Source organism: Bombus pyrosoma, linkage group LG2 (assembly GCF_014825855.1).
Source record: "Bombus pyrosoma isolate SC7728 linkage group LG2, ASM1482585v1, whole genome shotgun sequence".
In the NCBI taxonomy this organism is placed as follows: domain Eukaryota; kingdom Metazoa; phylum Arthropoda; class Insecta; order Hymenoptera; family Apidae; genus Bombus; species Bombus pyrosoma.
This window is the reverse complement of record NC_057771.1, coordinates 8013143-8037317: the sequence shown is the minus strand read 5'-3', so window position 1 is coordinate 8037317 and position 24175 is coordinate 8013143. Positions and strand designations below refer to the sequence as shown.

The following is a 24175-nucleotide window of genomic DNA, read 5'->3' as shown; positions in this document are numbered from 1 at the left end:
CTTAAGTCATGACTAAATGCAATTTTTATCCTGAATAGGTCTCCATCCTGTCTCGACTTAGTCAGGAAAATGCGGATGAGTTCAACTTTGTGCGCGCTTATGAGTGCTTTCAGCACAAATCCCATACCTGCTTGGTCTTTGAGATGCTAGAACAGAATCTGTATGATTTCCTGAAACAGAATAAATTTTCACCCCTACCCCTCAAATATATCAGACCGATTCTTCAACAAGTACTCACCGCTCTTTTGAAACTTAAGGTAAACTGCGTTTATGTACTTATGTACTGAGACAATTTCGTGTTAATTTTTTTTATGGATTGCCGAATAACCTTATGAATATATCTTTTTAGCAATTGGGGTTAATTCACGCAGACCTTAAGCCGGAAAACATTATGTTGGTGGATCCAGTTCGTCAGCCTTATCGTGTAAAAGTTATTGATTTTGGGTCAGCTTCCCATGTATCTAAAGCTGTCTGCAACACGTATTTACAATCGCGATACTACCGTGCACCTGAAATTATACTTGGACTTCCATATTGTGAAGCAATAGATATGTGGTCGCTCGGCTGTGTGGTTGCGGAATTGTTTTTAGGATGGCCTCTATACCCTGGTAGTTCAGAATACGATCAGATTCGATACATAAGTCAGACGCAAGGCCTACCAACGGAACACATGTTAAACAATGCCAGCAAAACAACAAAATTCTTTTACAGAGACATGGACAGTAAGTATTGTACTTCATAACCGTCTCGAAATTGATACTCTTGAAGAACAGGTACAGATAACGTTAAATGAATTGCAGGTACATATCCATTTTGGCGATTGAAAACACCGGAAGAACATGAGGCTGAAACTGGTATCAAATCAAAGGAAGCGAGGAAGTATATTTTTAACTGTCTCGATGATATTGGTCAAGTTAATGTCCCGACTGATTTGGAGGGTGGTCAACTTTTGGCAGAAAAAGCAGATAGAAGAGAGTTCATTGACCTCTTGAAGAGGATGCTCACAATGGACCAGGTAGTAATATCTAGTTCATGCTTTGATTCCACGCAGCGATCGGAAGACAATGGTTAATTTCTAGAATAGGTGAGAGTCATTCCTTATCCATCGCGTATCCTTATTATTTGTAGGAGCGCCGCATAACACCTGGGGAGGCTCTGAACCATGCCTTTGTTACGCTGGCCCATTTAGTCGATTATGCACATTGTAACAATGTTAAGGCTTCCGTCCAAATGATGGAGGTTTGCCGACGAGCCGGTGACTTCACTGCTAGTCCAGCGCATCATCAAGCTCCTCCAGCACCTCAACCACCACCACCAACATCATTGGTAGCTAATTTCGTGCCGACGACAAATGGTAGTGCCGTAACTTTCACCTTCAACAACCAGTTAACCAATCAAGTACAGCGATTGGTTAGGGAACATCGGACTGCGCAAACAGGATATGATAATCTGGTTTGTTCATAATTTTTCTCGGTACCCTTGATCGACGCAATGTTTAATATCGTGTTGTTTGAAAATTCAGTTTTGACCTTTCGCTTTTGCATTTTAGTTTTATTGTTTGTTATTTATGTTCCTTCGTATTATATATTTTGGAGTTTATTTTCTATCACGGTGTATTCTTTCTTTTAGTATCAAATATACAGTAACAGTAGTCGCCGTGCGACTCAGTACAGTAGCTCGTCAAGTGGATCAAATAGCGGACGAAGTGGAGTGCACGACTTTCCACATCAATTGGTGCCTGGTCTACTTTGTCATCCACCCAGTTATCAGACGATGCCAAGTCCTGCAAAACACGTAGTGGTTGCTCAAGTAAATAAGATACTTTTTATTTTAACTTAGTTACATATAATCATATTGTATATAATCATATGTTTAAAAAAAAATTCGCGATCGTTTAATTGTGCTTTGCACGTTCTACAGCCACCACAAGCGCAACAAGGTCCGTTACAAATCCAACCATCGATTATATCGCAGCAGGCTGTTGCTGCTGCAGCTGCAGCTGCCCAACAACAGTATGCAGCAGTTCCCGTATCTATGGTGGAAACTGGACGACAAATGTTACTAACCGTAGGTATTCTTGAAACGAACAAATGTAAAAACGTTTATGAATTATAAATGGCCAATTATATTTTATCCTTGGATCACAGAACGCTGTACAAACCTCTTGGCCTGGTGGAAGTCGTCAAATGGCCGCTATCGTACCATCTTGGCAGCAGTTACCACCGCAACATGCAGCCATACAGCAGCCATTACTGAGTGATGCCGGAGATTGGGGAAGACCTCTTATCGTCGATAGTTCTGCTATTCTGCAGGTAAACGTTATTGCCTTACCTAACGATTACTTTTATAAATCGGTCGGATAGGTTTGTAACTAATCTCCCTTGTTTTGGGGAAGGATCAGAGGCCAGTATTTCCTGTCACGGAAGTATACAATACTAGTGCCCTTGTTGAGCATCCTCCTCAAGGTTGGGGCAAGCGTAGTGTTACGAAACATCATCAACATCATGTGACTGTACCTCAGCAGTCTCAACATAGGCACGAGCATAAAAAGGAAACGCAGCAGTTAAGTCCAGTGAAAAAGAGGGTAAAAGAAAGTACTCCACCGAGCAACATGAGACGGCATTCACCTTCCAGCGGTCATTGGCAACAGCAATCCATGCAGCAACACCATCACAGCAGCAAACACAGCAGTAGTCATAATGTAGAACACCATCAAGTTACATCTGGTCGGCAGCAAACTATTACAATTCACGATACACCATCACCAGCAGTTTCTGTTATCACGATAAGTGATAGCGAAGACGAAACACCGGGCAAGTGGTAAGTTAATTTAATTATTTTCGTAGAATATTAGAAAGTAGTTAGAAATTATTGTTCGCAGTTATAAGGTTAGAAGAGAACTGCTGTTTTGTGGATACTGTATCGAAGATGTTACAGCCATCTTGAATTTTTATTATTTTTATTACTTCGTTATTATCTTGCTTCGTTAAAAGTTTTTTTTTCTGTAGATCTTTGAATTTAAAAATATGATTATCCAGTGTCTCGTTTACAAGTGTCTATGATTTTGTAATGTTGTTTTGTATTGTGTTTATCGAAACATATTTATTAGTAATTTATTAGAATAGAAAGTAGTGGAATCATGCATGAATATCATTGACAGCTGTGGAGATCGGCAATGTGGAGCCTGTCAAAATTTGGCAACTCGCCTGTCTGGCGATGGACGTCCAGTCCGCGAGGAAGTCATTCGAAGGTATATGAATGTAATGTAGTATCACGCAATCACACACCATAGCATCGATTAATGGTTAATAATCGCTAAGAACATGGTATAACACAAAGCTTCATAACACATTGAGAAATTAATGTTGTAAAACAATTAACGTATTTCGTGTTACTGCACCTGTACAAATACATAAATTGCAGGACTAAAAATTGTATGTAATAAAGGCAATCTAGAAACACGGTTGTAGCGCTTGAAGTGTCAATTGTCTCGACGGACTAACAACACTCTGATTTACAGCTCTAGCGTTTAATGCCATTTTTTCATGCTGAGTGTTAATGTATTTTGTATTGTATGTATGGATATCTGTTCTCCCTGACTGTTTCATGTGTAACTTACAGCATATGTTTTTTACTTCTAGTACGCAGTCAACACCACGCGTGGTTCAACCAATACAGCAAACCCATTCAAGCAGTCAGTCGCATACTAACGGCCACGTAACAACGCATAGTACATCTCAAAGATCGCAACGAAAAAATATTATCAGTTGTGTAACTGTCGGTGACAGCGATGGCGAAGCTAGTCCAGGTCGAGCGCATAATCATCTATACCAACATTTACCGCAACATCCTCAGCATCAACAAACTACGCAATTAATTAAACACGAACCCCAACAGCAACATCACGTCAGCAGGTAATTACATCAACGATCAAAGTTTCTAATATCATTCGAGACAGTTGTGTATGAAGCCAATGTGTTGTTAATTGCAGTAGCAGTTCTGGATATTCGTCTCAATCGCAAAAGAAACGTTTATTGGCCAAAGTACAGTCCGAATGCAATATGGTGAATGTTGCGACAAAACCGGAGCCCGGCGTTGAGTACCTTGCACCACATCCGTGTCACGCGCCAGCCTGTAAAGAGCCACCGACCTATCAGGTTAAATTTTAATTCAAATTACAATCCTTTCTTTCGTTTCTCGATCTTTTCTCTCCGTTTTCTATGTTATTCTATTTTATATAGTCTTTATTTCTTTTTCTTCTTCTTCGTTGTCCTTTTTTTTTTTTTTTTTATAATTGATTTAAATTTCCAACCGAAAGTTTCTGGGAGTATCGAGGAACAAGCACGACGATCCTGATCTGCATTCACTGGGATACCCCTTTCCCCTGTCTTAGTAATCTTTCTTTTGGAAATGTTTTTCTAGGATGATGCCTATGACATGCATGACTACTTCTTGCAGTATGTGACCACGAGTAGCGCGCATCCGCACCTCCAAGAGCAACACATTGTGTATACGACCGGCACGGACAAGCGGGTATCATGGCCTGGAAAGAGAGCTGAATACAAACACGAGTACGTTCAACCACCGGCTGCTCATTCCAGAGACCACCAGAAATGGGCGGTAGCGAATACTGTGCATCAGTATAGGTAAGCATCGCACCGCATGTTACAACGTTTGATTTACACGACACTCAAAGCATGTAATATATCATACACAGATAGATTTAGAAAAATCTAGCAGCTAAATACATAGAATAGCATAGTTAAGCGAGGTTTATATGCACGTAGTTATTGAACGCATGTAGGTTTTCTCTTTGAATGAGAAATGACCAAACCGATGACAGGCAGCTCGTGTATACGTTGTCGAGACAACAGACGGGCTGAATATCATGATCGGGCAAGTAAACAGCATGAATTTCTATGTTATTTCCGGAAAGTAAAAGACCGAGAGTAAAAGTGAATCTGAAAGGGTCTCGGAATGAATCGATCTCTTGATTCTCTGTCGGTTTGGTCTCTGTCGTCTTAGAGAGACTTCTTACAGTAAGTAAAGAGCGCATGGGAATTGCATAACGAAGGGATGGACTTTGTTTTGGGTTTTGTAGGCAGAGCCAGGTGGTGGGTTCGGCAGCCCATCCGGGTCATACCCACAGTCACCATGGGCATCCGGCCCACCTCAGTCCTGGGGGCGGTGGCGGGGGCAGAAGTCCTGCAGGGGGGCCTGTAATAGGAAGTGCCCAGCATCTGGGACAGCCCCTGTACCAGGAGTACGCCCATGTGCGTTCAAGAGCCCATGCCGTGCCACCCCCGGTATACGTAACCGCCGCGCCTTCTCAGGCGCCCACTGCTATCCAGCAGCAACAAGTGCCCACCTATCAGGGATTCACACCCGGGTGGGTACCTAGACACCTAGTTGATGCATGCATGTGTGTACCATTTATTATATTTTCGTTCTAGTGATAGTTCATCGTATGTTGTTATATTTGTGATCGTACTGTAGTAGTTATTGTTGCAATATAGTGCGTTCCCGTGCAACCGTTTTATCTCGTTCTCAATGGCATGTAACGTTGTAAGAAATCGTGTGATGTATTTATATAATTCGGTCGGATAATCGATATTCTTCTCTAAAAATGATCTGAACGTTGTTTTCATGTTTTATTTTTTATTAGTATTGTTATCTTTTTTTTTATCAAAATGTAATAGATATACAATACATATTTTTCGCTCGATTGTACACTTATTTTGTACAAAGTAGACCATTGATTGCCTGCTTAGACAATTGCACAAAGATAAAGAAACGTTTCGTAAGCATTAACGAACGATGTATTATATGTAAAGAAAAAAAAAGAAAGAGAGATAAGAAAAAGAAATTTGTCGATTACTCGATTATCTTAAATGTATGATATATACGTATATATAATGTTATCTACTTATAAAACCGTATGCGTGTGGAACGAAGAAATGATCTTTATAAAACAAATGTTTCATTTCCCTTTTTAGAGCATTACGGAGACTTTCTAACGTTCATTATCCCGTTTTTTACAGCTCGTCTCCATTAACGTTGTATGATTCTAGTCGAGCGTTGCCACCACCAGCTCATCACAGCTCGGCCAGACCGTTGCTGGCAAGTCATGCAGCGCATCCACTGCCTGCACATATGCAGCCAACAGCCGTTTATGGATTGGCCCCACTTTCACCGGCCAAACATCAATATCAACCTTCTGGTTTGTGGTTCACCGAGTAAATTATTCCTGTCTGGTTTCAGAAGAAAGAATCAAACGGCGTGCGAGCACTAGTTTTCGCCGCTTCTTTTTTTTTTTAACGAAATTTTACAAGGTCGAGAAATAACCGATCGCATCAAAGATAACCGTACGAAAGGAGAAAGAGAACCCATCTTCCTTATCGAATTCATTCCTCGCGAACGTGTTTTTTTACTAGCGAACGAAGGGGTCCCTTCGCGATACTATTATCAGCTATTGAAAACACAGAGTAAAAAACTAGGCTTGTATTGTTACGAAAGGAATAAAGAAATCACGACTGTAAAGAGTCGACGGAGTCTCAAGACAAGACCGAAGTCGTTCTTCAACTCAACTTTTTGACAATCCGTCCTTAAAAAGCGATCGCCCCCTTCGAACTGCCTGTCTGTGCTATTACGAAAAAGATTATCAAAGCTCTACGCATGATGTCGATTGACAAGGAAGTAAATAATATGGCTTCGAACGTCGATAGACTGATCGCGTTTGCGTCGTGTCCTAATGATTTCATTAGCGTATTTATCATATTCTCATTGTGAAATGTGTTGTCTTTTTCCTTTCGTTCGACGATGTGGACATCGTATTCGAAACGAAAAAGCAAGTGAAAGTAATAAACGGAGTAGAAGAAAAAAGCAGAACGATAGAGAAAAGAAGCTTTCTGATGCTCTTCTCGTTGCGCAATCGTTTCCTCAGTGAACCATTGCTTTGATGATTTATATTTGTATTATTTTTCCAAATATTATTTGACGATCGATGTACAATTTTGTCCGACTAAGATGGCGCTTATGTTATATACGTGACAGTATATAATATAATTGACATGTTTTGTATGATTCTGGAGAAATAGTGTTGCCGCGTCAAAAAAAATTTTTACGAGGTTATACGAACGAAAAAAGAAGAGGAGACCAGACGATTTTATCGAAAAGTTTGAATCTGCATTATTTGAAATTAAGCGCAGTTTAAGCAGATAAAGAGAAACATATGTTGGGTGTCGGTGATTTGTCAAAACTGTTCTACGGTGTAACAGTTAAAAAGTTATCTTTTATTGAAGTTCAACGTTAACGGGAATAAATTTGCATTTCCTTATGGTATGATATATATCATATACATTACGTTTTTAGTACTCGTTAACAAAGTTAATCTTAGCGCGGTATAATCCACGGTTATTAGCCGATGGAATTTTCGTCAGACTTGAGATTTTTGTTATCGAGCGTGACAACGCTTTAATGTATTCTAAGCGTTCTCTTTTAAACGGGTTATCGTCGTTGATGAAGATTCCCGTTCCTGTATCTAACAATTGAAAGCGAGTTGATCAATTACACGCATACACACAATCATAACATGACACATTGATTTGTTGTAAAATGTGTTCCGGATTTTATCGCTAGATTTATTTCAAGCTGTCTTATAGGTATGTTGGTGTAATACCAAACACTTCTTTCCAATGACGTTACTATACGAAAGTAAAGTGTGTCTGAGTTTAGAATCGAATTCTTCTGCTTTGATTCGAATACATTATGGGTATATTTGATTGTATGGTTAAATTTGTATCTGACAAAAGCTGTGTTTTCTCGCAGCAGCCTCATTATTTATTTTTACTACGCAATTAATCCTATTCTTCTCATCATAATTATTACTATTACTATTACCATTACTACTACTATTATTAATTGCAAATAGGCATCACCGACTTTAAGATAATTGCAGTAGCAGTTTGTAGTCATTCTTTTTTTTTTTTTTTTTTTTTGTAGATACCGCGTTCGCGATAGATTTGCGTTAGATTCGTTTGAAATGAGATTTTTTCCCTCTGCAACATTTTTCAGCGTTGAACGATCGTCGTACAGCATATTAACATTAACTTTTTCATTCATCTGTTGCGTTTCAATGTTTTGCATTTCACCGAGGATTGTAGTTTTAAAATGTATGTATCGACTATATATTGCACAAATCTGCGGTACACAACGATTAGCACGAACAACAACAAAAGGGATCTGTGTACAGTAATAACGTAAATTTGCGTTTGAAGAAAAAGGAGCAAAACGAAATATACATATATTCAATTTTCGCGAGATTCTTAGTTCAATCGCTTTCGTTGAAAAAGAAGCCTTCGTTGCAAATATCTGTTATAACGTCGGATTGCACACATGTTTTCTTCAACGTACATTCGATTCTTTCTATTCCGATGAGAGCGTCAATGGTGCAAGTTTTTAACAATCCCCATTCGTTTTTTTCTCCCTCGTCGAATCATGTTCTTCCTTCTCACATTTTTCCACGTCAGTATAAAGAAAGCAATTTCTAATATCTCACAAAATGAGAAAAACTATATATCATATATACATGTATAATATATATGATTGCAATTCCTTGAGTAAACTGCATTCGATGTATATGTGCATGCCCATATGTCGATTTGTACGTATAATTCTCATGAGTGGTTCTCCTCCTACATTTCAACGTTCGAACAGGTGTAAGAATGGATTTGCACACATTTTACGACTTGTGAAACAGTTTCAAAAACATTTTTCTGCGTGCTGACGTGTATATCGTGGTTTTTAATGAAATGACGCTTAGGCATTGTTTTGCTAATTATTTTATATACATAGCTGTATGATAACGTACGGGATATTAGCTGTGGTATGTTGATTAGAGTGAAACCATGTCCAGAGTTTAATTAGAAGTATTTTACACTTAGAGCGAGAATGTGAGTGAGCAAGTCGAAATGAGTAAACGAATGTGATTAGCGTGATTAGCGTGATTGATAAGGAGAGGAAGAGAGCGAGAGAACAGTGTTAGAGAGAATAATAAAATGACACTTTAGATATGTTACCGATATCCTAAAACAACTTTTTTCAATGTCTTAAAAGATGAATATAACGTGAAGCTGCTAATCCATTAATTTCGATCGGATAAATAGTCGTAAAATTGTTAATATTTTTAGAAATTAGTTAATACTATTTATATCAAAGGGCACCTATGATAAAAACCTGGCTAATTTCCTGTTTTATTCGCGAAACGTCTACTTGAACATTCGTTTGTCTTCTTTTTTTTTTTTTCTTTTTATTAATTTTCCAAATTCAAGCATCACGTTTATCAATTGCGCGAATTGGCTTCGTCGATATATTTCTTTACGCGCATTATACGATGCAAAAATCGAAGAGAAAAAGAATTGTGTAACCAAGTCGATGTGCCTGTTTAACAATTAATCATATTTACATTTATATTTACTGCAAACGAGTAAACTCATAAAAAGAAACGTGTATAGCGAAAGTTGCAGTAAAACAGAAAACAAAGAAAAGTTACAATCAGCTTGTAAGTGTTACGTATTTTATCGACCACACACGGTACGAATATACAATTATAATTATACAAACACGTTTGCGCGCCTACATGTATATATGTATGCTTCCATATAAACCGTAGAAATTACATCGCGTAGGAGAAAACATACCGTTTCTTCTCTTAAGTCGTGAAAAAACAAAAGTCATATCCTTAGATCTTTCGCATTTTACGTAGAAAAGAAAAATGGGAAAACTGTTGTTGCGCGTGTGTATGTATAGGAACATGCCTTTTTTTTTTTTTTTGTCGCAGGAATCGATATATGCACAAACACACACGTAGGAGATGTACATGCGACAGTTCTACGCATCATAGTCATACCATCATCATGCTTCATTTTTTTTTTTTTGCCTCTGTACATTCGAATGTATTTAGATACCTGTGTCACTAGATAAGCAAAGGGAACTTCAGTCAAGTTTCTGTTTCTTGTTTTTTCTTTTTTTTTTTTTTTTTTTGCATCCAAAGAGCAAGTTTTGACTGACGATGTAATATTTGTAATGTTTAGCATAAGACTGTAATTGTCGATCGTGGATTCGATCGTTCGAATTAATCACTGATAATATCCTACGTATAAGTATGTTATTTTATTATGTTCACGTTGTTATTAGCGTCGAATATGAAAAAGTATTTGGGTAGTAGATTTTAGGTGGTCAGCTTTGTGGAGTCGGATGTCGGTTATTGTCTAACAGATAGAATTATCGTTGTCGATGTTTATTACTAATTAACAGCTTTGGGTTTAGAACGTATACGCAAACCACACAATGGTCCTACGTTAGTTTCTCACTTTTTAGGTGTAGATCGTCAGTCAGCACGAGCTCAGAGTCACGTTAGCGCAGTCATTGTTACTTTAAGTAGCACGTACGAGTTTTTAGCAGTGTACGAGTAGATAAATAAGCACGTCATTGAACGAGTAGTATCTAATTAATCGTAGGCTACTATAGGAACTGTACGAGAAGGCAAGAAGAAGAACGATTGTTTTCTTCTTTCGGGAACGTAACGTAACAGTGACGATGGTTCTAGTTGTGATATTTTATTAATATAGGGTTTGTGTACGCGATGTTATTTTTGTCAGGCTTTTCAGAAGGCCAACACGTGCATAACGCGATATATGTGTAACGCATAGAGAAAATACTATAGTGTTTTTTGTCGTTAACAATCCAGGAAGATTATTGTCATATGATTGTTACTTCCGATAGGGTGATATGACACGTTACCTTAGCTGCTCATCGTCTAACTTGCTCCAATTCTTTCACGCCATTCTTCTTCATGGGCTTTCCTTGTTTTTCACGAATTTCGCTTCGAGTGATACGACACATCAAATCATGTTTGTGATAGATTTTTACTTCCATACTTCTTTGCCATTTTAAAGGGGAGAATTGTGTTAATAGAATACGATCTTTTTAACGTAGATCGTGGTGTTTCACAACATTTCTGAGCGCGAGCGTAACAGTTACCTCTTCCTTTCGGGTGACACGATGATACATAAACATAACAAAAAGGAAAAGGAACACATGTACAAAATACACCTACATAACACACGGATCATATATAACGTGCGCGTTCGAGCGCACACTTATACATATACACTCGAAGCTATAGAGATATAATTATTTTAATCATTTTTAAATTTGTACATACATTTCTTATCGCATCAGGGCAGAGGGGAGCGGAGTGATTTCTTAGTGTCTAGGTGTAGTGCCTAAAATGTTAATGAGATTGTGTCCAATAGAAAATTTATTTAGTGTGGAATTTATAACGTTCGATTCCGAGCGCTTGTAAGAGGGACGCGAATTTCGTTCCAGCATGTTTGACCATAAAATTAGAAAATAGGATGATTTGACGAAAGAGGAAGCATATTCCAAGGCTGATAGAATTTTTCCGTACAAGCGCCCAGAGTCGTGGAACGAATAACGTTCGACGAGCGAGTCTAGCACTGTTAATAAACAGATACTCGCGTTGAAATGGCCAGAAATGAATAAAAAAGGAGCGAAAGAATGAATGAAAGAGAAAAAATGGAATCAAAGGACATCCGCGGATAAAAATTACGTTTCTTTGTGGACTTAGAATTTAATGTTCATCGCGTTGTATGGATAGTTCGTATAAAATTATATATATATATATATATATATATATATATTATATATATATTATCATTGTAAAACAAAGCAACTGACTTTTTGCGAGGAATAGATAGCGTAGCTACTATAAGTATAGGAGAGAATAACATATTTTTGGAGTTATACTACTAGAGGATTGATATTGTATTGTGCTCTGTGAGTTCTTAAACGTTTGTCTTCTTACGTTCTTGGTCTTTAATCGTCGAATTGCTCATCACGATCGGACCACATTTACATGTAGAAACGAGAATTATTAAAAGTAAACGAAAGGAAATAAAAGAACAACTCAAGAGGCGTATGCTATCGACGTGTATATCTTATGTATGTACGATACTTGTTCTAAATTTCGGTTCGTCGCGACATGTCACTAGAATTTTGCTCACGATCCACGTGTACGTACTCCTCGGTACGTGCACGCGCGATCTCGTAGATTATATACGTGCAAGAGAAATCACAATAGTCTGTAGTATTTAATTCGTACCTCGACTTCTCTGAACGATTCGATATTGAGAGACGAACCGTCAAGACACACGTGATAAAGGTATTTCACCGTTTTTTTCTTTCTTTTTTCTTAAAGTCAACTGTATGTCGTGATAGCGAGTAAATGAAGTCCGATTAGGGAAGCAAGAAGTAAACGATAGATCATGCGGGTAAATTAGGCTAGAATCGATGATTCACATCTGACTGTTCTTCGATGTTCTTAATGTTCACTATTATACTATGGTAATATTGCAAATAATTATGAACGGTAGTACTTGTATTATACGTTTGTCAGACTTATGCATAATATTATACGAGTAAGGATTAATCATAGTTTTTAAAAGGAAAAAAAAAAATATGGGGGAAAACACTCGTGTAAACACATCACTGCTGCTAAAACGTTGTTATCGTTGACGATTTTTCTCATCTTCTAATAGGGTGATGGATTCAGATCGATAATTAGGGGCATACCGTGGCATAGCTGGATAGTCTTCGCTGTGGAAGAAAGTAGAAAATTTGGTGTTTCGATGTTCGTACGGTTTAGAATATTTTTCGTTTTTATAGTTCTCTTCTACTACTTATTGTCTTTTCTTGTTCGTATACGATGCGCAGCCGTTCTCATCGTTTTCGTTCGTGCCACGGGACATTCTACTTCGGGCCGGTTATTTACCAGATCGGTTTTTTGGTAAAGATAGCTTTCGAACGAGCTTTCGACTTTTTCTATGTACAGATAGTTTCAAAGATGCTGGTTGCTTGTTACTCGTCGTTTTCCAAAGGTTCTCCTTTATTTTTCAAAGTTCGGGAATCTTTCCGAAGAGTTTCCAGTTGTACGGAAATGTAATTTTAATTAACTCTATATAACCTTTTTGTAACTCTGGAGTAGCTAAAATGGTATAAGTGCTTGATAAAAATAATTACGAATTGTAACGAAGCTAAAACAGGTCTATGTAAACTCCTTATAATTTAGAAACTTTATACAATCGTACGAATAAGCCGAATTCGGAATGTTACGAATAATCCTATTCGCTATATGGCTATACTATATATTTGTACCGCCTATAAATGTGCGCCTTTTGTGTATTTTAACCGTACTATGATAGTAGTAGCACTACTATTTGTACTATTATTATTGATAGGCAGATTTAATATCGTTATGATTATAAATAATTGTGTTATCTGATTCACGTCGCACGGGCTGATACACACCTGTTCTATTTTCTAATCTTAATGGTTTTCAGTCTAAATTGATAGTAAGCTTTGGATCTGAATATTTCGATGAGAAATAGATAGAGCGTAAATTTCTTCATCTTCCACGACGATAGCGATTTAGCGTCTTTTCGTTCTGTGGTCGTAATTTTCTCTTCTACCATAAAAAAATACCTTCAGAATTCTCGAGGCTAAGTCAATTTCAGCTGTTCTTTTCCTTTCTTCTTGATGCCTTGCCTTATCGCGGTACCATTACCATCGATATGTATAATAATTACACTGACATCAGAGCATACACACACACACACACACACATACGTACATACATATATACATACAACACAGCAAAGTAGATACAAACGTAAAACGCGTTAAGAGGATGATAAGTCCTTCGTGCCGTCGATTAACATTACTATTTGCCAAACTTCTTTATCCTATACGTAATGGATACAGCTGTATAAATGTATAAATTATCGTTACCAGGTGTGCTCGAATTTATCGATGTTTAACGTGATCGTTTCTAACGATCTTCTCGAATCGAATATCAATTAGATCCGATACGCGGTATTACATAAAATTTAGAACGAACAAAGGAGAAAGATAAACGTTGAAGTTCGTGAATTCGAGTACGCGTGGATCCTTCGTACGACCATGCATCCAGCAACATAGTAACCCCGATCGATCGCCTTCGTGGCGTAATGTAAAGTGAAGTTTCTAAATGGCGGTATTTAGCGTAGGTGAATATAAACGAACAAAAAGTAAAAAAAGAAAAGGAACACACACATACACACAAAGAAAGAAAAGAAAAAACAAAAGTTCTTTTTAAGCTTTCGCAGGAAGTCTGTCTTAAAGTATTAAAACTCTCAGGCTGCGCCGATTGTCTTTGCCGCGTGCGTATGGAATAGCGGCCGCAAAGGTCGCGGAGTCGTCGAACGAGAATGGTGTTCAACCGATATACCCGAGCATAGGAACCTCGAGACAATTCGAGTCTAACAGTTCTCGCTGTGCGCGACCCGTAGAGTTCGTGAAATAGATGAATATACGATATATTCGCCATTTGGCATTACAAAGGACACGTAGAAATCGGTGGTTCTCCGCACCGTAATATAAATAATGATAATAATTTCGAACGATCGTAGCTCAACGCGTGGCCTGTAAAACGACGAGAAGTAACCAAGATGTGTCGAAACTCGAGTGGAAGCATTCGTCGACAGTGAAATTTGTTTACTAGTAGAGCGTGCCTTATATATCGACGATCCATGCCGGATCTTTTCTAGATTTCGTTTTTCGACCGGACTAATTGTTTTTCGTAGCTAGATTCGATCGTCTCGCGTCTTATACTCCAGTATCACGCTGAACACCATTTCACTCTTATATATATATATATATATATATATGGATGGATGAATATACATTTATCTATTAGATATATACATATATGCATATGCATATTATATATATACATGTACGTATATATATTACGTGTAAATTGTATAATAGAAAGCAGAGAAAAAAAATTGGGATATCAATTGCTTGCGCGTGTGATGAATTATTTCAGAGGTCGACCAGAGTACAAAGCGTAGGTTTAGTTTGGTCTCGGAAATAGTTTGTGCACGAATACGGACTATAGGAGTCGAGTCGAACGTCGTCGCCGAATGTTAGAAAATTGGTTGATAAATAATAAGTTGAAACGAGAAATGTTTTGTACGCACTGCTGGCGAGCGAACAAAAGAAAGAAAAATCCTAGAGACGTAAAGGCAGGAAAATATGAAGGAAAAAAAGAAAAGCGGAAGAGCAAAACAGAGTTTAGCATAGAGCGAAAGAACCGCTGCGTTACGGTTTTACAGCGTTGCGTCGACCGACCGCGACGAGTCCCGTTCTTTGGCTTCTCTTTCGTATGTCCGACAATAAACGCTTCATTGGAGAGGGCGACGGAAACGAACGACAACCATGAATCAATCAGCAGACAAATCAAAAGTACTTAGGCTTTAAATTGCACCGTGTCAAACGATTCTCGAAACCTTCTTCGTCACTGTCGACCGACACGACGTTTCGATATTGTAATGGAGCGCATGGAACATTATATCATCTAGGTAACCAAAAAAAAAAAAAAAAAAGAAAAAGAAAAAATTCTAATCTCATCGCGTCGTAGCTCGCGACTACTAACTGTTATACGTACATCGTCGTGAACATTTTGCTTACGATCGAGAAAGAAAAGAAGAAGAGGAAAAAAATTAATCGACTGATATTTTCCTGTTTATTTGGATTTTTATCGAGGTTTTGGTAGTGGCGAGCTCCGCGTTCTTCCGTCAACAGGGGTCTTAACTAATCGGTGACGACTTACTTAACGAACGTTTCTCAATTTTTTAAGTCGCGCATCGGCATTTAGGTGCATACATCCTGGGGGCAAGAAGTCTATTTGATATTTATATTTTAATATACACGGGCCGATTATATTTAGTGTATTGTAATTATTGAATATTAATTGAAAGCCCCGGGGGCTGCTCGTCCAGCGGGTACGATAGAGTCATTAATTTACTGGAAGAGCAATCTAACACTAAAAGAAGGAACGAACATGGAAAAAACGAAATACATAATTCGATGGACGAGCAGGCCGCCGGGGCAAGAACCACGATTTTCTGTATATTACTGTAGTATAATAATCAAACACTAAAGACTAATGCTTAAGGTGATCGATAAGAGCTTCGACGCTCTTCGAAGCCGCGTAAGTGTAATCGAGGAATTATGCAAACTGAACGATTAAAAAAGCAAACGAAAAAGAAAAGAGTGCAAGAGAAATAAAAAGAAAGAAACGAATAAACGAAAGGAAACACACACATATACATAAAAAAAAAGATAATAATAAAACGTTTCAATTAAACGACAGAGAAAGAAAGAGAAAAGTACACACAACGGTACCAGGCATCACTATGTTTTAAATGGTTAATAAATGCAGATGTCCGTGTATTCGCTCGGACACTTTTTCAACTGAGTTTTCGCTGTCCTTTTACGGCTGTATTATTTTGTCAAACGCTCTTTGTCTCATACCCTTGTTTCTTCGTTTTACTTTGCTTTTCGCGCGCTATGGCTGCGACTCAAACCTAATTCCATTGCAACGTCGACGTTTTATCGACGATCAATGGATCATCATTACGATACTCCTTCGTATCTGTTCTGCCCTTTGGTCGGCGAACGGTGTACGAAAATAGAAACAACACCATCGTGTCCTGTGTTCTTGCCGTACGCGTAAAAGCGAGCACGTCGCAGAGTCGGTCTGTACGCTGTACGCGGACATCGGAGTTACCGGTTCTCAACTTCCTGCATTCTTTAGTTTCTGGCGCAACCTACGCGTGTCTGGCGTTACAGCAGGAAGAAATTGCGGTTCCGTCGTGTCGGTTTTACAAAAGAGATTTAACCAGGAGATCGTTAAGGTATAATAACAGCATAACAAGATCGATCAATGAGCTCGTGAACGAGAGAATCGAGGGAGAGAAAGAGAATCGACGATGTACAGTGGCTCTCGCAAGTATTTGAACACTTCTAGAAACCTTTTACAAATATATCAAGCATGTTATAGGAAACATCTTGAAATCTCATGAACGCCGTGGCGGAATACGATTTTCACGATTATATTGGTTGAAGTTCGGACGAATCTGTAAATGTATATAGCGTTAATCAAACAGTTTCGTACAACACGATATATATTCAGAAAAATTGCGGTTGGCGTTCAAATTGGTAAAGTACCGTACTCTACCGCTCAAAAGTATTCAGATACTTGATTATTTTTAATACACGGTATCATATAGATTTAATTAATTATAAATTTATAGAATCGAGCTACGATAATTTTATTTGTTATAATCACCACGGCTACGTGCAATAGCGTATCATAAACCGACCAAACTGATTTCTGCAAGTGAACACGCAGTAATATGATCGACGCTTGTGATCGTCAAATCTTTCTATTACGATATTGAATGTATGAGTTCCTAGAATCCGATGTTTCCGGCGAAGTTTATAATAATTTACCGCCCGGTGACTCCATAAATGGGCAGCGAGTGTTGCTCCTAATTACTCTAACTCGGTATTAACCGTTTGCACTCGGCATATTTTTCATTTCCTTCTTTCTTTTTTCGTACAACGCGGTGACGAAACTTCAAGGAGATGATCTTTGAAAACTTCGAGGAAATGATCGTATCTTTAAAAAGCTCGGGCCTGGTGTAATTTTCTGCTATATAACCATCGGCAATCTCTTTGTGTCCCCCTAGAGGAAACATCCGAGTTGTTCGGTTAGATTTACGATGTCCGCTCGGCATCATGTCCGGACAGCAGAGTGTAAAGGGTTAATTTGTATACTTCAATAAAATTAGCAAGTAGATGGAGTAAAAAGTGTCCTGATACTTATGAGCGATATTGTGTACGCACCGACTCATTTGTAATATCGCGCAGCTTCGAAGAAAAGCTTTTGAAAAGAGAAAAATAGAGTCCATTACATGTATAATTACACTTGATGGGAGAGATATAACGAGGTTGAAAATTAAAATAACAATTAGCGACATAGATCGATGTATCCAGTGTCTATGTTCAATGTCAATATGCACCTCATAGGAGGATTTTGAATCTCGAACGGTGGAAGTCATTGGCGAATCGATGCCGTATTAAATTTTCCTATAATATCCGGATCGTGTGAAAAATAGCAAACTGTGCGTGTCTAGAAATTGCTTCTCAGATTACACTACGCATTATTTGTTACTTTCATCGCAATCTTCCCGGCATTCTTGACCAAATTATATCTCCTTCTAACGTTAAAAATATCTCAAGTTTGAACAATGATACGCGCGATGTCTTCTGTAATTTCATGTCAAATATGCTTCTTATGATCTTGCTGTATCTCTTTCATCAACAATACGTACCTGTTATCACTTAAGCACGCAATCAAAGCAACCGTTCGATCGAACCACAAATAAAATATGAAAAGAATAAAGAAAAAGAAAAGAATAAAGACCGCGACGGTCACCGCGAAACATTTGATCAAAAGAGCCTCGTGTTCGTGTAAGCCAAGCCATAGATGAACTAACTCCGTTAGGAGAAGTAGAGGAGTAGCAAACTAAACGTCCCTTTTTATATCTTTGCATCAAATTCAGCGAACCACGAATTCTTTCTTGCGACTCGGAATAAGTAACTTAGCGCGTGTCTTATTCGCGACGTGTTTCTTCTCTGCTCTATATCTAACTGTGCTTTTAGCATAATACATTTCTACATGGTCTACGTGGTATAAACAGATACACACAGATATACACACACGATGAAAATATGTAGCGTCGATTTTTACTCGGAGCACGTAGAAACGCGTGTTATAAAGCGTCTAATTGTAATATATACGGTAAAATATAGAACGCAAAATGAATCCTGTAGAGCAGAAATACTGATACACGTCTATACACATAACATACACTCGATACGATAACTGCGTATTGTTCGACGTAAGTTTTTCTTGTAGTTTCTCGATCGTGTTAGTCACTATAGTTAATTACCTGTCCTAAGTAACCGACCAAAACGGACTAACGTTATCTTCCGGAAAGCTATGGTAAGGCGATTGTGCGGTTCAACTATATTATTTCGTTGAAAATATATTCGAAATGAGACGAGAAAATCGTTCAAATATCTACAGCTCCTCTAAAGTCGCACTAAATTCTTTACACTTTAACGATGGTAAACGGATTTGAAATAAAAAGAAGAAAAAGTAAAGATCAAACTTTGCGTTAGCGATTCTTGAAATGGAAACGTAGGGTTAGTTGCTTATCGGGTTGAACTACGTAGCTTCTTCCTTAAGAAAAGGGAATAAGGGAAAGAACATATCAGTATCACGGTCGTCGATACGAAAAATCTGATATTCTCTTTTTAAAAGTTTGTAAAAATGGACGGTTGAACAGAACGTATTTTTCTCCTGTTTTCTATCTGTTCTTAGTTTTTCGGAAAAGCGTACCATTCACCTAGATAGTACAATAAAAAGTAGAAGTTCCTTGCAAACGTGCTGAGAGGCGGGACTGTTTTTAATTATAAAGCGCGCATCCTAAATAGTTGAAATAGCCAAGTTACAAATCTAACAGTAGGTGTTAGTTGAACGAATCGAGTAAATTGAATTGATTGGACCGACAGGCGGTATTTATCAGAATTTTCAAATACGCGTTTCTGTCACGATAAATAGCGGTAATTGTTCGATCGACGATAAGATTGGTTCGACACGGAAGTGGTATCTTAGACACGAGAAGAACGTACGCAGAAATGTAAGAAGTGCAGGAAGCTTTAAAAATACACTAACTACGAGATAAAGAATGAAAGAAAAAAAGTAAAGAAAGAGGAAGAATGTATATACAAATACTAACGTGTTTTCCCGTGTCGTAAAAAAGATCGTTCGTTTTCAGCCTGATGTAGTATCTCTCGTCGAAGTAGACTATATGCAGTTTTCTTCTTTTTCTTTTCTTTTTTTTTTTTTTTTTTTTTTCTTAACAAGAATAAAAATAAGCTTTCGAAGATACGTAGCCATGATCTCGAATTAAACTCAATCGACGTACAGTATCGTGTAATATTCGTTTATCGCGAGTAAAAGTTTCGAAGATGCCGATAAGTTCAGTATAAAGAAAGAACGAAGAAAAAGAAACGGATTACGTACTATCTAAGCATGCGACTGAATAATCAACCTGAAATTATTGCAATATTGCGTAACATTGTAGAAGATAATAGTCAACGATTGTATAAAGAGTACGACATTTATGAGCAATGTTATATGAGTATGTGTATATATATATATATATACACATTATATATATATATATATGTATATATAAAAGTACCTACATATATATGCGTATACTTGTAATAATTGATAAAACCAGGGTAAACATTAACTATTATCTATGTGTAATATTTAAAGAGCGCCTGGTGCGCGATCCGCGCACAGCTGCTCCGTATGTCTCTGTAATAATTATGCGTGTTTGCATTTATGAAATAGAAGAGGGAAAAAAAATGTATATTATATGATACTAATATTAATATTAATATTAATGACGATAGATATACCCGGCGACACATCTTATTGTAAATAACGGTAATAAGAACTAATCGCACGGTTCTTAATTCGTTTAACACGTTGCTCCTGTTCGTGTAAACGCGTTGAGAATCCGCGGTACTTTAAATTATGAAAGAACGGCGAACAAAATAAATGAGACGAAGCAGCGTTGCGTGTAAACGTCGAAGGAAAAGTCGAGAAAAGAAAAGAAAAAAACAAGTAACTAAGTAGACTGTCGTAGGTTTATTACTCGTTATTATTGCTCCTGCCTATTCGCAAACTTTGACTGTAATTATCTCGTAAACACGTTGGACCAAGTCGTTGTGAGCACTAGCCGTAAATTGTAGAACGTCGTTCCGACGGTTTCGTGATCGTCGAAAGGCTTTGAGTTTAAACGCTCGAACAGAAATTCTAGTAGCTTGTATCGCGTATACCGATTGCCCGAGCGAAGAAAACCGATTTGATAAAAAGTGTCTATCGTTTTACAGTATTAAAACAAATCATTAAGTGCACGGCATATACCGTAATTATTGCGCCTATATCACCGTAATCCAGTAAATGTTCCTTGCACAGTTTTTCTATGCAAAAGTATGCAGAGATTTGGATCTCCTTCAAAGAATCTACTAAATACTGATACTGAATCAATTTATACGAAACAGTTAGCGATCGCGTCAACAGCCATCGAGTATCGTATATCGATTTTATTTTTTAATAATTGAACAGATCCAAAGAGAATTGGACGATAGTAGACGAGAGTACAAGCTACGAGAGATGCTTCACTTCTGTCTAAAGAGGAGTCAAGCTCTGCTCGAACTTTTTTGTATTTTGTACACGCGACGCTCACATCGACAAGGCTTGCAAAACGGAAGACTTCGTAGACCTCGAAATATTTGCTAAATTTTACTATCGTGTTATCTCTTGCGAATCGCTTGATGGACTTTTACAAGATTATCGTGTTGGTACCTTTCGAAAAAGTTGAGAAAAAGATAAAGAGGAACACTTTTAACTTGCAATTAGATTGAAACGCGAAATTACGACCTATCGTTCGTAGAAAGAATGAACATTCTTAGCGAAAGTAGCTTTTCAACGCACTCTTCGTTTCTTTTCGATAATGGCACCAGCGAAGATCACGTAAACCGTCTTCGTGTGGTGAAGAAAAAAAGTCGAAATCTATCAAAGTCCCGATAAACAATTGGAAAGTTATTCGTCAATACATCAATGTTGCATTATTTGTGTAATAACGTTAAACGGCAAGCAAATTACTACTATCACGAAATATATTGATAGACCGATGATAATAATGTAACGATACTACTACAAAGTGAATGTTGCCTTTTATCACATTGGTTAATCGTAAACAAAGGAGAAAAAACTTAATTAATTACATACAATTATATTAACGACGACTAATAACTATAAATATTATCTATTGTATTATGAGTACTAATAACAATTGCTATGTACACATGGAGGTTCGTATGATTGTAAATGATATGTGTTGCGTTGATATGTAACGCGTCCCTATGTTAAAATGGGGGCTGTGAAAATAAATCAACCAGACACTTTGTTGGCCTTCTATATTGCCCTGACACACAGGAATATTATATATACTTGATATGAGTCGACTGAAATGTTTTTAATAAACACTAGTGCCTCAAATGTGACAAATTTTAGTTATTTTCATTTATTTTTCGTTCGTAGGTATAGTATAAACACTACATCTATTTGCACGAAGACGGAATTAACGTCCAACAAACATATTCGAACTATACCGCTCCATTTTATCAGTCAGTATTTACTGGGACAGATAAGCGTACCGACAACGTTGATAGTTCATTTTAAAATATAGATGCGTCCAAATCCATTATAATCGAATAAATGGCAACATTATTAGCCAGAATTATTACGCGAATCATTCCCGGTTGCTATCGTGTGTATGGTCGTTTCCATGTGTTCTACGGGAAATGACTTTGATGGTGCATGAAAAAAATATCGCATAAATCCTGTTGCCAGTAGAAGGTGCATCCCAAGAATTATCACAATATACATTATCCTATATCTTCCTGAAAGTTAATTAACTTTATCTACTTATTCTTATGATTTTAAAAATGTGTATGTTTTTATATGTAATACCTGATATTAGGGGCAGTAAAGATCTCAATAATACTCCTCCAGATAAAAAGGTCGCTAGTGCAACTAAACTCCATTGTAACCATTCAAATTGAATTGTCCATAGAAAAGCTACTGGAATATAAATGGCTAAAGAGTACCCATAAAGACATAAAAGTTCCAAAAGGCCAGGCGTTGCATAAGACTAAAACAAAAATGTCCCTTGAATGTTATTATTATGTAGTATCTCTTAGGAAAGATAAATGGGTAAAGTCAAACCTCGATTAATTCCTCCTCTGTATTTCTTGAACTAGTGGTCCACTTCAGTGCACCCCATAACGTAAGTGGTAATAGCCATGCGTACAAAAATATACAGGTTGCAGCATAAGACACGATATGAAATTCATACCTCCAGTGATATTTGCCTGAATTAGCTGTATGTAAATAATCAGCCAGATTCCCACTAATGGCTATAGAAAATATTAGTGTAACGCATATCCAAAATGGACCATAAAGATCTGGATTTGGTCTAATATGAGATATCAAATAATTATCACTGCCATGTGGAAACATAGACCTTTTGATTCTTTCTACCACGTCATCTGTCTTTACGTTGAAGAATTTCTGGTAATACTCTATTGTCCAAAAGCTATGCGATGCTGCTAGAAGGGAAGCGATACAGTGTTCTAAAGAAGTGCATAGACTGAAATTGATGTAACAGATGTGTAACATAATATCTTAAATTATAATATTCGCGTTTACCACAGGAATGACAACAATCGTTATAAAGTTATTTGAAACTAAATAAAAGATCTCATAAATAAAAAAACCTTCACTTTTATCGGGCATTCCTTGAAGATCTTCGATAATACCAATTCCCGTAGGATCGTTTGAGAGGTTATTAAAACCTTGATGACTGGAAGTATTGACATCCAGTTGTGCTTGACCAATATTTCCTTCATGATTTATCGAAGGAAAATCTTGAAACGAAATGAACTGTGAATCGCTTGCTTTAGATTGACTTCCATCCATAGCTGTTTATTTTGTACTTTTGTCCATCCGTTTGACAGAAGTGACGTATTGACATTGCCAGAGATGAGTACGTAGGAAGATCGCCGATGCAATGTTAAATAAATCAACCAAAAAATGCGCACAAAGAATAACGGTCTTTAACGGCCAACAGACGAACTACACGCACATTTCTTCTCCAGTATTCTTGGTAGGAGAAGAGAGGGGAAATGTGTATTTGTATCGGCGCGGTAACAGCGTGTTTTCTATAATATTAGCTAAAATCATTTTCTATCGAGACTTTACCTTTTTAATTATACATTCTCGAAAATATAAATTAGCATCAAAATCCGTAGCCTAATCATGATTATTTATTTCTACATTTGATAATTTACACTGTAATGAAATTCATATTATAATATTTTAATAAAAAAATAATATTATTCCTCTAATAATATTAAAAGAATATAATAAATTAAAGAGATATTTCAACACATACATATAGCTACTTTTATAGAAATGCTTTTGTAGTATTATATTCTCCGGTTAATATGCCTTTAACAAATGAGTCAGATAAAGACAACGTCAATCTATTTCAAC

General features: G+C 37.3%; 2 protein-coding genes across 15 annotated transcripts in view; one reads left to right on the top strand and one right to left on the bottom strand.

Moving 5' to 3' along the window:
- The window catches only part of LOC122573961 (homeodomain-interacting protein kinase 2), a 39015-nt gene that overhangs the window by 14594 nt on the left and 246 nt on the right, over window positions 1-24175 (top strand). For 3 of the 11 annotated variants that reach the window (XM_043741067.1, XM_043741004.1, XM_043741074.1), the window contains 14 exons: window positions 39-257; window positions 350-722; window positions 801-1018; window positions 1129-1452; window positions 1630-1809; window positions 1921-2067; window positions 2148-2312; window positions 2396-2820; window positions 3161-3250; window positions 3642-3914; window positions 3992-4157; window positions 4423-4646; window positions 5102-5422; window positions 6042-16381. In XM_043741067.1, the coding sequence (XP_043597002.1) occupies window positions 39-257; window positions 350-722; window positions 801-1018; window positions 1129-1452; window positions 1630-1809; window positions 1921-2067; window positions 2148-2312; window positions 2396-2820; window positions 3161-3250; window positions 3642-3914; window positions 3992-4157; window positions 4423-4646; window positions 5102-5422; window positions 6042-6240 (3324 nt within the window). In that variant the 3' untranslated portion in view covers window positions 6241-16381. Of the gene's footprint in view, window positions 1-38; window positions 258-349; window positions 723-800; window positions 1019-1128; window positions 1453-1629; window positions 1810-1920; window positions 2068-2147; window positions 2313-2395; window positions 2821-3160; window positions 3251-3641; window positions 3915-3991; window positions 4158-4422; window positions 4647-5101; window positions 5423-6041; window positions 16382-24175 lie in introns of those variants that run through there. The other 8 variants (XM_043741034.1, XM_043741013.1, XM_043741023.1 and 5 more) reach the window with 8 other exon arrangements.
- Window positions 22127-23664, bottom strand: LOC122574053 (protein YIPF1). 4 transcript variants are annotated; one of them, XM_043741144.1, is made up of 4 exons: window positions 23398-23664; window positions 22847-23229; window positions 22592-22772; window positions 22127-22521 (listed from the first exon to the last, which is right to left on the bottom strand). In XM_043741144.1, exons 1-4 carry the CDS (start codon window positions 23597-23599, stop codon window positions 22349-22351), a joined length of 939 nt encoding a protein of 312 aa, XP_043597079.1. In that variant the 5' UTR covers window positions 23600-23664; the 3' UTR covers window positions 22127-22348. The 4 variants fall into 4 exon arrangements, with proteins under 4 accessions (XP_043597079.1, XP_043597098.1, XP_043597106.1 ...); XM_043741163.1 differs by having other exon boundaries at window positions 23404-23664; XM_043741171.1 differs by having other exon boundaries at window positions 22847-23226; window positions 23404-23663.